We start from the raw sequence: 11,646 nt of genomic DNA on the forward strand, positions 1-11,646 counted from the left end.
AGCTTTAAGAGATTAGAATACATTTTGAAATAGTTTATAATCATCTACTTATCGTATCACTATAGCACAGGATGACGAAATTTGGCAAGGTACTTTGTTTTAAGGTATTAAATGCCATCTGAAACCCCAGCGCCGATGCGTTGAGCCCGTCACCCCAAAACCACTCCATGAGTGGCGTACAATCTACCTTTTTTGAAACTTTTCTCAATAACTCTAAAACTAAGCATTTTAAGAATGTCAAGAGAAAAATTGTAGAGAAGAAAATTTGCAAAAATCTGTAATAGTATATTAAGTATGGAGAACGCAGAACGGTAAGGGATTTTTACCGTTCGAAGACAATTATTGTCTGAGAACGGTAACCCTTAACGTTCGACGTGCTTATAACATTTTTTGCGCGATCTAAATTAAAATTATCCAACCAATATAAATATGCACTAAGAAATTAACGAGCAGAATAAATCGAAATGATCGAAGTGGTATGGTGTACATCACTAGGTAACCAGTTTAAATGTCAAAATTGAAATTAATAATTTCATAAAAATGTGCATGTGTCTGATGTAGTTTACTAGCTTTGCACTTCCTTTATGACTTTATGAGCGTCTTGCTATAGGAAACAACAGCACAAATTGTACGTTTAATGTACGGTAAGTATTTTTGCTGTTCTGTTTTTAGATCGGTAAGTAATTTTGGCGTCGTCGTAATCATAGCAACTGGTAAATTCTACGTACTGTCATAGAAACACCCATGGTAAATAGTCAGAAATGACCGATCGCGCAAAAATTGTATTTTATTGGTTAGTCCCGGAACATTTTGACCCATTATTCAATAGGACGGATTGCATTAATTTGCAAAATATCACAGCAGTAATTTAAGTTACATGACTATACAGTACGTTCGAAATAAGAGGGTCACCTCAATATCTCTTTTATTTGGCGAAATACGAAAAATTTGTTAAATGTAATTTTATAATTATGTGAAATTACCATATTTCAAATTTATTCAAAAATTAGGATTTAAAAATTGAGGGGACTCCAGTCCAAACACCAATCGTCCAGAAGAGAGTCTTATTAGAGAATTAGAGGACTCTCAAGTTCCGATCCGGAGTTATAATCAGAACTCAAAAAAGTTTTCCAAAAAATAGACCCCAGTGTTCCTCCGGCGCTTGGAATTTACCCTATATAAATTCATTACTTACGGTAAATTTCAGAGAATTTTACCAATGTCTCGAATTAACAATTGGTATTTCAAAAAAAGTCTTTTGTTGTGATTTATTCAAAGTTTGGAATCATTGGAGTAGAGGGCTCAAAAGAACAGCAGTTAAATGTCAAAAAATTTGAAAAATCTTGAATAACTCGAAAACCTTTGATGCTGGACATAGAGAAATGTTGTATCGAACGACGTAGATTTTCATCTAGGTTTCGAAAATGCAACAAAATATTTAAAATAGAAAAGTTGCTATCGACATTCGGTAAAACCGTAAGTGAGACAATCATGATAATATTTCCTTTCGATAGGTCATGAAAAACTATGTTGATATGCAAATATTCAGATTTAAATTATCAATGCGAGTCTGAATACTTTTAGATAACGGTTTGCGTGAAACATCCTGTATAAACCGATAATGTGGTTTATCGCGAGGACAAGATGTTAACATGTAGTAGTCATAGTCATTGGTAAAAACAAATACATAGACAAATTTTTAATTTCAAGGAACTTGCTACAATATCCAGTACGATTTTAAGCTCGAGAATGTCGAAAATTGTGCCATGCTGTCAAACAAACGTATTATCAAAACTAATGTCGTGAGATGAAAACATGCACACAAGAATAAAGCGTATAGAATGTGCAGAATAATAAAATTCGTGTAAACTGGTTGCATGAATGACCATCCCGCACCTCCATATAATGGTTGAATGCGTAATTTGATTAAAAAATCAGTTAGGATCTTGATTGATTAAAAATGAACAAAATTTCCACACTCTGAAAAAAACATCATTTCATAGAACTGGAACCCACCCCGGTATTTTAAATAAAAAATTCAACATCGATAAAAAACAGAATTTAATTACTTCGACACCGAAAAGGAAGCTGCTCAAAGCCGAATATAACGCAATTTCTTTACAATAAAACAGTTGAGTTAGAATATGATTGAACCAAACGTTCAGCACTCTGCTCGTCGTTAACATTTCAGTACAGGAATGTCCTCTGAATTGCATATTTGTATACCAGTTTATCGACCATAAACTTCTCTGTTTTGATTGCCTCTACCATTAAACTAATTCGATTAGTAATAAATTAAGATATCTATTTCCTCGCAAATATCAGGCACCCTAAACAATTTTTTCGTTATAAGCGGAAGCGTTCTTTTTGATGGAGGGTATCTAAGCTTGAAATTGCATTAATTCATTGCTTTAATGCTGATTAAAATTGACTTAGGCATCCGTTTCGTTTACAAATTGAATAAATTTTTACGAGGTTTTGGTTTTATTTTGTTTTGTTTTATGGTAGCGATCAGTTTACGGTGTATGCTCCGTTGAAAGCATTTTTAACCAGTTCCGATATATTTAACACACATATGAACTTTGTATTACGTTCAAGTTCAGTTCTGATTGAGACTTAACGTGCAATTAGAAGAGCTTTGGCATGGACCATTTAAAGAGATATACTTGAGAAATTTGTTAAGGCCGCTTTACATACTGCAATTCTTTGTGCAATACAGTTGCAGCAAGTTTAATTGCAAAAATACTGTACATGCAATAATTATTGCACTTTGGTTTTACACGCGGCAATTTTCTTTTTGCAATAGTTTGTTACCAACATTCGCATTTAAAATTGAACTAAAAGCTTTATTCTATTCAAAATTCATCAGGTGTTGTTATAATTCTGAATGCGTTTTGAGTAAAAATGAATAGACACTTTAATCGAAAAAAGGCAGTCGCAGCTTCAATTTGTGTAGTAATAGTAGTAATAATAACAAAGTCTAGTTTCAACGTTTGGGAATTCTAGAACCTGGCGTTGTCAATACTTTCCCCCAAAATATCACGTGCAAGTGCAATAAAAATCGCGCGCGACCGCTAACCTGCAATTGCAAGTGAATTGCCAAAATGAATCAGCTGTTTCTCAAACGCGCATGCTTCTGGGCAAGTTTTATTGCGTATTGCATGGTCTTGCATGAAGAATTGCAGTATGTAAAGCGGCCTTTAGATTGACACTAGTCATAAGTGCCGGCATAGTGTAAGGACTTGCACCATGATGTTATGCACAAAGGCTGATTTTTAATTATGGAGTCCTACATTTTTGACAAAGGTTGCATTTCTTAACAAAATGTTGAACATGTCTTTGTAATCCAAAAATAAAAACGTTTTATATTATTTACCATTCGGTAATGGAAATGGAAATCCAGCGATCCTAGTTCTTCTGGTGTATTTAATAGCGTTTCCATCCGCTTCTTCTTTGTCCTCTGTTGGCAAGACGACATTTAGCATTTACTTCGTTTACCAATGCAAGTAATTCATTACTTCCCTTTGTTGAACCAGGTATGGGCTGTTGGGATTATAGTTTAATTCTCCCGGAGTCTGTGATGACGGTTCCAATTCACTTGCTTGCTGGTTTTTGTCTTCCGTAGGCACAAAAATAATATTCCTTACAGGAATTATAGTAACGTCATCCATTGGCACAATATTGTCAAGAAAATTAAGTTTTTCGAGATGTTGTTCCTGGGAAGATTCCTCGAGTATATTATGTTCCTCTGGCTGGCCCATTTCAGTTATGGCAACAGATGAATTGGAATTACGTAAGGTTCCAATCTCTTGAAGAAGAACATCCACATTGATAAAATAGCTAACCAATTTGTCACGAATTTCTTTTACGGCTCTTTCAAATGCTCGGATATCAATTTCTAAAATTTTCTCTGGACGAGTTTGTTGAATAATTGTATTTCGTTGAGTTTCCAAAATGTTTCTTACACATTTTGAATAGTCAATACTATCAGGGTTGAGGGGGAAAAGGCCACATTTCCTGAAACCTTTAATTATGTGGTTTATCATATTGACATTCCCAAGATATTCCTGAAAAGCTTTGCAAAAATTTATTTTAGTGATCGAACAATGGACATTTTCGTGGCGACTCTGCCATTGCTGTACGGTCTTTTTCCATTCGGTTTCAAGTGGCTTAAACACACTAACATCCGCCGGCTGGAGAATGTGCGTTGTATTAGGGGGAAGGGCGTAAAGAATAATGCCGCTTTGTTCACAAAACTCGCTCAGGGGCATTGTCATGTGCGATTTATGACCATCGATAGAAAGAATAACTGGCTTCTTGATGTTGTTTTCAACCAACCATTTGTTGAAATCATTTGCTAAAACAATCAATGACGGGCATATCTTTCCGCTAGCAGTGAAAACTATTAAAACAGTTATATTTTCTTTGTCTTGACCACTTTTAATCTGGTTAGGTTTTTCCAACTCCTCGGAGCTAATACCTTTCCTGTTTTTGGACACATAGGGAATCCAGACTCGCCTCCGTTTAATATACGGTCGGGGTCATCTAAAATATCCAAATAATTGTTATCACAGAGAAAAGTTTGTAGTTCTCTGAACCACAACCTAATGCTTTCTTCTTTTGTTTAAACAGCAGTGACCTGGCCAAAAGAGGCAAGCCAACAGATTAGACGTAAGTAAGTACGATAGATACACTATTTCATACGGTTTATGCAAGTTGCATGATTATAATTATATTGGACCAAAAGTAAACCTTTTTAGGAGAGGTGCCATTCCTAAAAGTGCATTTTTTTAGATTTTGGCATTTTACAAGAAAACTACATCCTTTATAAAAAAGGTGTAGTTACTTTTCTTTGTTGAGTATAAAATTCTCTAACCAGTAAAACAGAACTCTTAAAACTGCATTTTTTGTTAGAATTGCACTGGAAAACTATGCTGTTGAAGCCGTTGAATAAATTTCAGTTAAAATAGTTTTATTTATATTTGTGTAGATGGAGTATGCATACGTTGATTTAATTTTTAGTTTGGGAAATTGTGATACATTACTGATAACATTTTTCAATTCAATAGTTATTGTTGGTAAAGTTCTATTGCGTGTGAGGTGTTTTTTGGTCTTTTGGCGTCGTCATTGGTAGTGTTGGGCATTCGATTATCTGTCAATCAATTAAATCTTCTCCATCCTGTTTTCTTCCTTTCCCTCGCCATAGTCTCCTTGTACCAGAAAAGACAAAAGAAAAAAAATAGCAATTGAACGACAGGTAAGTGATATATTTTTGCCTATTTCAATTAACTAAAACATTTGGTCCAAATCGAACCGGATTTTCTTTTTTATATAGTATTAGATATTCTCACACGCAATATTTCATAGTAAATTTCATTGGGTTAGATTCGAGATAAAGTTTCTCTGCAATTGAAGATAACATTCAGTTTCTTCAATCTGGTTTGCCTATTCCATTTATGTGATAGAATTTGTTTTGATACGCGTCAATTTATAGTTTTGACTTTTGAGCTTGACATTCTATCTGGGATAGATTGGTGTTTTTGTGATTAACGATGGCGACACAAAAAGAACAGCGCTTAAAGATTTTGAATGCAAAAAAGGAGCAATATTTCGCTGGTCTTCAACGCTTGTATGATAATAGTAGGGACATTTCAACGACTGAGAAAGTTGCATATTTTAAGATGAGGTACGCATCATTATCAGAAACCAAATCCAAATTATTAGCAGTGGTAGTCTGGTAGACGAGATCAATCTTTTGCAATGCGAGTTAGATGAAGAATTCGTTCCTAACTTTAAACTTATAGAAACCATTGACGATTTAGTTTGTCGTATTGAATATGTAGCAATCAAGGTTATCGATAGTTACAGTACCCGTCCTACACCCGTTTCCACGGTGCGTCAAGACCGTAAATCAATTCGCAAATTACCCGAAATGCCTTTGCCTAAATTTAGTGGTGATAGTAAAGAATGGCCTAGGTTTATAGAATGTTATAATAGTATGATCCATAATAATCCCGATTTAAGTGACGTTAATCGCGTTCATTATTTGCTTGGTTGTCTAACAGATAACGCCCTTTCGGTATGTTCAGGTATCGCACCTACAGGAGAAAACTATAGAATAATTCTCAATGCACTTATAGATAAATACGAAGATAAGCGTTCTATAGCTAATTCTCTTTTAGACCAATTACTTACGTTCAAGCAGAGTTCAACAGAAAATGTACAGTCATTAGATTCGTTTCTAGAAAAATTTGATCCAGCCGTAACTGCACTTCGCAAAATTGATATACCAGACCTAGCAGATTATATTTTCGCCTACTTAGCCCTGCAAAAACTTAATCCAGAAACACAACGCTTGTTAGAAAATACCCGTAGAAATGTTGAAATGCCCTCTTATAATGATATCATCATTTTTATAAAGGAGCAGGCAAAAATTTGTTCAAGAACTAGTAGTGTAGAAACAAAAACGTTTAATAGCCATGCAAAGGGTTGTGGCGACCATGACAATATAGGTGGTTGTCTAGGTAAAATAATAAATAATTAATATTTGACATTACGTTATATTTTCAAATCGCTAATAGTTCTTTTACTGTATTTTGTAATAAAACGCTACAGGGTAATTCCACCCCGAGCAACAGATATAAGCCAACCCATACGTTTATCGCCCGGAAAAATTCGCCCTCAAAGTGCGCATTTTGTAAGAGTAGTGCTCATGGTCTTACAGCTTGTCCGAAGTTTTTAGAAAAGACTCCCGAAGAACGCTACAAAATTACACGCAGTAATAATTTATGTTTAAATTGCTTAGCCTTTCATAAAATTATTAATTGCAAAAGCAATTATAGTTGTAGAATTTGCAATCTCAAGCATCATACCTTGCTACATTTTCAACGACAAGTAGAGTCGAAACCTTCCGATAGTAAATTAGAAATTGCGATAACAGACAGTTCGCTTCGCAACACTCATTCTCCCATTAGTAGTGGAACTTCCTCTGATAGTGCCAATTCTTCTTCCTTAAACTGTTATTCAATCACCCCTAATAACGATATTTGTAATAGTACGGTGTTACTCTCTACGGCCAAAGTTAACGTATTAGACGTCTTTGGGAATTTGCACGAAGGTAGATTTTTAATGGATAGTGGCAGTCACGCCAATTTCTTAACTTTAGAATTTAGTCGTCGTTTAAAATTACGCCCCTCTATTTGTCAGACTACAGTTCTCGAAATTGGGTCTAATCGAAGCTTCGTACATGGCCGGGCCAGCACAGTTTGCATTTCCAAAATTAATGCAGCCCAACGGTTTACGCTGGACGTGCTCGTCGTCGACAAAATTGCTGATCAACTACCCACATCTCAGGTCGATCTAAGTGTTCTGACCTATATAAAGAAGGTTCCATTAGCAGACGATGAGTTTCATGTTCCAGGCAAAGTTGATGGAATCATTGGGGCTCATTTATTTGCCCAATTGCTCGGTAGTCAACGCATTACTGGTCCTCCGAATACCCCGTTAGCCATAGAAACAAAACTTGGATATGTACTAATGGGATGCGCACCTGTGGTTTCCCCAATTGATAATTTACATAGTTTTTTCCTTACTACGGATTCCTCGCTTGAAACATTATTAAAGCGATTTTGGGAGCTTGAAGATGTACCCGCTTTAACATTTGAAAATCCGGAAGATATAGAGTGTGAAAACTTCTTTAAATCAACTTATAAACGGGAAGCGAACGGTCGCTACACCGTAGCTTTGCCCTTTCAAATAGATAGTTCCTTTTTAGGTGATTCGTACGCCACTACCCACCGTAGATTTTTATCCCTTGAAAAAAGATTGGAAAAGGATGAGACTCTTAGGATACAGTACTCGAGTATTATTCAAGATTATCTAACACAAGGTCATATGTCTAAAGTAATGGAACATTCACCCATAGAGCCAAACTATTTTATACCTCATCACGCCATCTTTAAACCTGGGTCTAGCACAACGCCCGTCCGTATTGTTTTCGACGCTTCGTGTAAAACGACGTCGCTTTATTCCTTAAATGATATTTTATTCACTGGGCCTAAAGTTCAATCGGACATCTGTACAATGTTGCTAAATTTTAGGCTGTTTCAAGTTGCTCTCTCTGCTGACATTCGGCAAATGTACCGACAAATTGACATTCGCACGGATCATCGGAATTTCCAGAAGATACTTTGGAGGTTTTCGCCACTGGAACCAATAGAAGTTTATAGATTAAATACGGTAACCTTTGGAGTTAAATGCTCCCCCTTTTTAGCCCTTAGAACTCTGCGTCAGCTCGCAAATGATGAAGAATCGTCTTTTCCACTAGCGTCCCAAATAGTGCGAAGAGATATGTACGTGGACGATCTTGTGACGAGCATACCTTCACCAAGCGTAGCCATAAAATTATATTCGGAGTTAAAGGAATTATTCAGTAGAGGTGGATTTCAATTACTAAAGTGGGCCACAAATTCTTCAGCTTTGCGCGAATATATTCCTACAGAAGATAGTATTACTAGTCCCATATACTTTGAGAATGATAGCCTTAAGGTTTTAGGTTTAGAGTGGAATCCCACCTCCGACTTTTTGTCATTCTCTTTCACCATAATGAGTCGAGCGTGTACAAAACGGAATATCCTGTCCACAATTGCAAGATGTTATGACCCTCTAGGATTCCTTGAACCGGTAACTTTGTTACTGAAGCTCCTGGTCAAAGAATGTTGGACTCTACAATTAGATTGGGACACACCATGTCCTCCCAGTATAACCCAGCGATGGGATTTAATAAACTCTCAATTGCCATCTTAGAATTTAAGATACCTCGTTATATCGGCGTTACTTTGAATCAGCCTGTAGTCATAGTTGGGTTTGCAGATGCGTGTTTAACCTCATATGGGGCAGTAGTATATCTTGTTAGTATGGGAGATAGAACTCAAGGACATCATCTCGTTGCTAAGACAAAGGTGTCCCCTGTAAAGGTTGTTACCATACCGAAACTAGAACTTTGTGCAGCCCATCTGCTTGCTAAGCTTCTCCATTTTATAGTAGATAGTTACCAATCTCGTTTAGATATTCGCAAACTTTACGCTTTGTCTGACTCTTCAGTCGCCCTTAGCTGGATTGCTACTTGTCCCTCGAAATTGCCAATTTTCATAGCAAATAGGGTTGTTCAAATTCGTTCTCAACTAGACCTCTCCTCGTGGTATCATGTAAACGGTAAAGATAATATAAGTGATTGTCTATCTAGAGGTTTGACTCCTTACCAATTCATCAATAATCGATGTTGGGCGAGTGGTCCGGAATGGCTAAAAATGGATGTTTCGAAATGGCCCATTCGTACAGTCCACGCAAAAGAAAATCAATCAGAAATGAAACTGTCCCTGGTGGCTTCTCAAGGCCAGGAAAATCCATTTTATTCTTTAATAGCACGTTGCTCGAAATGGATGTAATTGTTACGTATAGTAGTTTACATTCTTAGATTTCTTCGACAATTACCTAATAAAAATAGTATATCCGTCTTAGATTTACGTACTGCAGAATTAGCGCTGATCAAATTGATACAACGCAAGCATTTCTCATCTGAATTCGCTTTGCTCACAAAGGGGATTCTACCACCTTCCTTACGACACTTGCGACCGTTTTTGAATGACAATCTTATTAGAGTGGGTGGTAGGCTTAGTAATTCAGACTCTGAGTTTGATGTGCAACACCCTATTTTACTTCCCAAAAGAGAGCACTTAGTAGATCTTCTCATCGATCATTATCACCAGTTGAACTTACATACGGGACCTCATTTAGTGCTATCTTTGCTACGACAGCGATATTGGATACTTGCCGCTCGTGGTATTATTAGACGCAGAATTCAAAATTGTAACACCTGTTTTCGTTTAAAACCCAAACCCCAAATTCCCATTATGGGAGACTTACCTGCCTGTAGGGTGCGACAAGCAAAGGCTTTTCTTCATACCGGTTGTGATTATGCTGGCCCAATTTCGATCATTCCCTATCGACGAAGAGGTGTTCGCCCAATTAAAGCCTACATCTGTTTATTTGTCTGTATGGCAACGAAGGCAGTCCATTTGGAATTAGTCACTAGCTTATCTACAGATCATTTTCTTCAAGCATTTAGAAGAGGAGTCGTTATTGAAATTCACTCCGACAATGGGACCAATTTTATAGGCGCTAGGGCTTGTTTAAACGAACTATACAAATTCATCTTATCTCCAGAATATAATGATGCTGTCCGAAATGAATTAGCTAAACGGGAAATTCAGTGGAAATTGATACCGCCCTCAGCACCACATATGGGTGGACTGTCAGTGGGAAGCAAACGTGAGATCCGTAAAAACCCATTTAAATAAAATCGTACACAATCAGCTACTAACGTATGAGGAATTCAATACTCTATTAGTCCAAATTGAATGTGTACTGAACTCTCGGCCTCTATGCGTTCTTAGTTCTGATCCGTCTGAACCCACCATTTTGACTCCAGCGCATTTTTTAACCTTAGGCCCTTTGACGCATTTTCCGGCATACGACTATAGTAATATTAATATTAGCAGATTAGATCGCTTTCAACTCATCGATCGGATGATACACGATTTTTGGAAAAGGTGGAAATTAGAATACCTCACAACTCTACAGGTACGATCGCAATGGAACACAGAACATAACCCCGTGCAAATTGGAACCATTGTTGTAGTAGAACAGCCAAATACTCCACCATTGCAATGGCCCTTAGGGATTATAGAAAAGGTGTATCCTGGAAAAGATCAAGTCGTACGAGTTGTAGACGTCCGTACCAAATATGGTACTTATCGCAGACCAGTTATTAAGGTTTGCCCCTTGCCTTCACAATAGTTTTTTTTATTTTTTTTATTAGTTAACGTTAAATTTAATTGGATATTAATTTTGGATATTTCATTAATTTGTCTCATGAACTTTAGGGTTATTTTGTGTAGCTTTCTGAAGCCTGAATGCATCCTTCATCCCGGGGGGAATGTTGAAGCCGTTGAATACATTTCAGTTAAAATAGTTTTATTTATATTTGTGTAGATGGAGTATGCATACGTTGATTTAATTTTTAGTTTGGGAAATTGTGATACATTACTGATAACATTTTTCAATTCAATAGTTATTGTTGGTAAAGTTCTATTGCGTGTGAGGTGTTTTTTGGTCTTTTGGCGTCGTCATTGGTAGTGTTGGGCATTCGATTATCTGTCAATCAATTAAATCTTCTCCATCCTGTTTTCTTCCTTTCCCTCGCCATAGTCTCCTTGTACCAGAAAAGAAAAAAGAAAAAAAATAGCAATTGAACGACAGGTAAGTGATATATTTTTGCCTATTTCAATTAACTAAAACACTATGCCATTTAGCGAAATATGTATACAAAATCTCTAAAAATCTCACTTAAAATCCAAATTTAGGAACTAGATATTTGAAATTTACATTTATGTTATCAAATCTGTGCAAAGATACTATACCATTTTTTTCCCGAGAACCCCACAGTTGAACTAAGTATATTTTGAAGGACTAACTATACCCTATCTAACGCCTCCTCGACGGATTTTGCCTTAGGCCTCCTAAAGTCTAGCGGCGCCGCTGAATGCACGAAACACTCCAATAAAAAAATGTACGAAAATTGACAAT

The 11,646-nt window shown here is 36.5% G+C and overlaps 1 protein-coding gene across 1 annotated transcript in view; it reads right to left on the reverse strand.

The window, feature by feature from the left end:
- Positions 1 to 8,088: 8,088 nt before the first annotated feature.
- The window catches only part of LOC116168853, a 13,440-nt gene continuing 9,882 nt past the window's right edge, over positions 8,089 to 11,646 (reverse strand). Inside the window, exon 6 of the mRNA XM_031484879.1 lies at positions 8,089 to 8,205. Within this exon, the coding sequence (XP_031340739.1) occupies positions 8,089 to 8,205 (117 nt within the window). The remainder of the gene's footprint in view (positions 8,206 to 11,646) is intronic.

The sequence above is a fragment of the Photinus pyralis genome, unplaced genomic scaffold (assembly GCF_008802855.1).
Source record: "Photinus pyralis isolate 1611_PpyrPB1 unplaced genomic scaffold, Ppyr1.3 Ppyr1.4_LG1, whole genome shotgun sequence".
NCBI lineage: Eukaryota > Metazoa > Arthropoda > Insecta > Coleoptera > Lampyridae > Photinus > Photinus pyralis.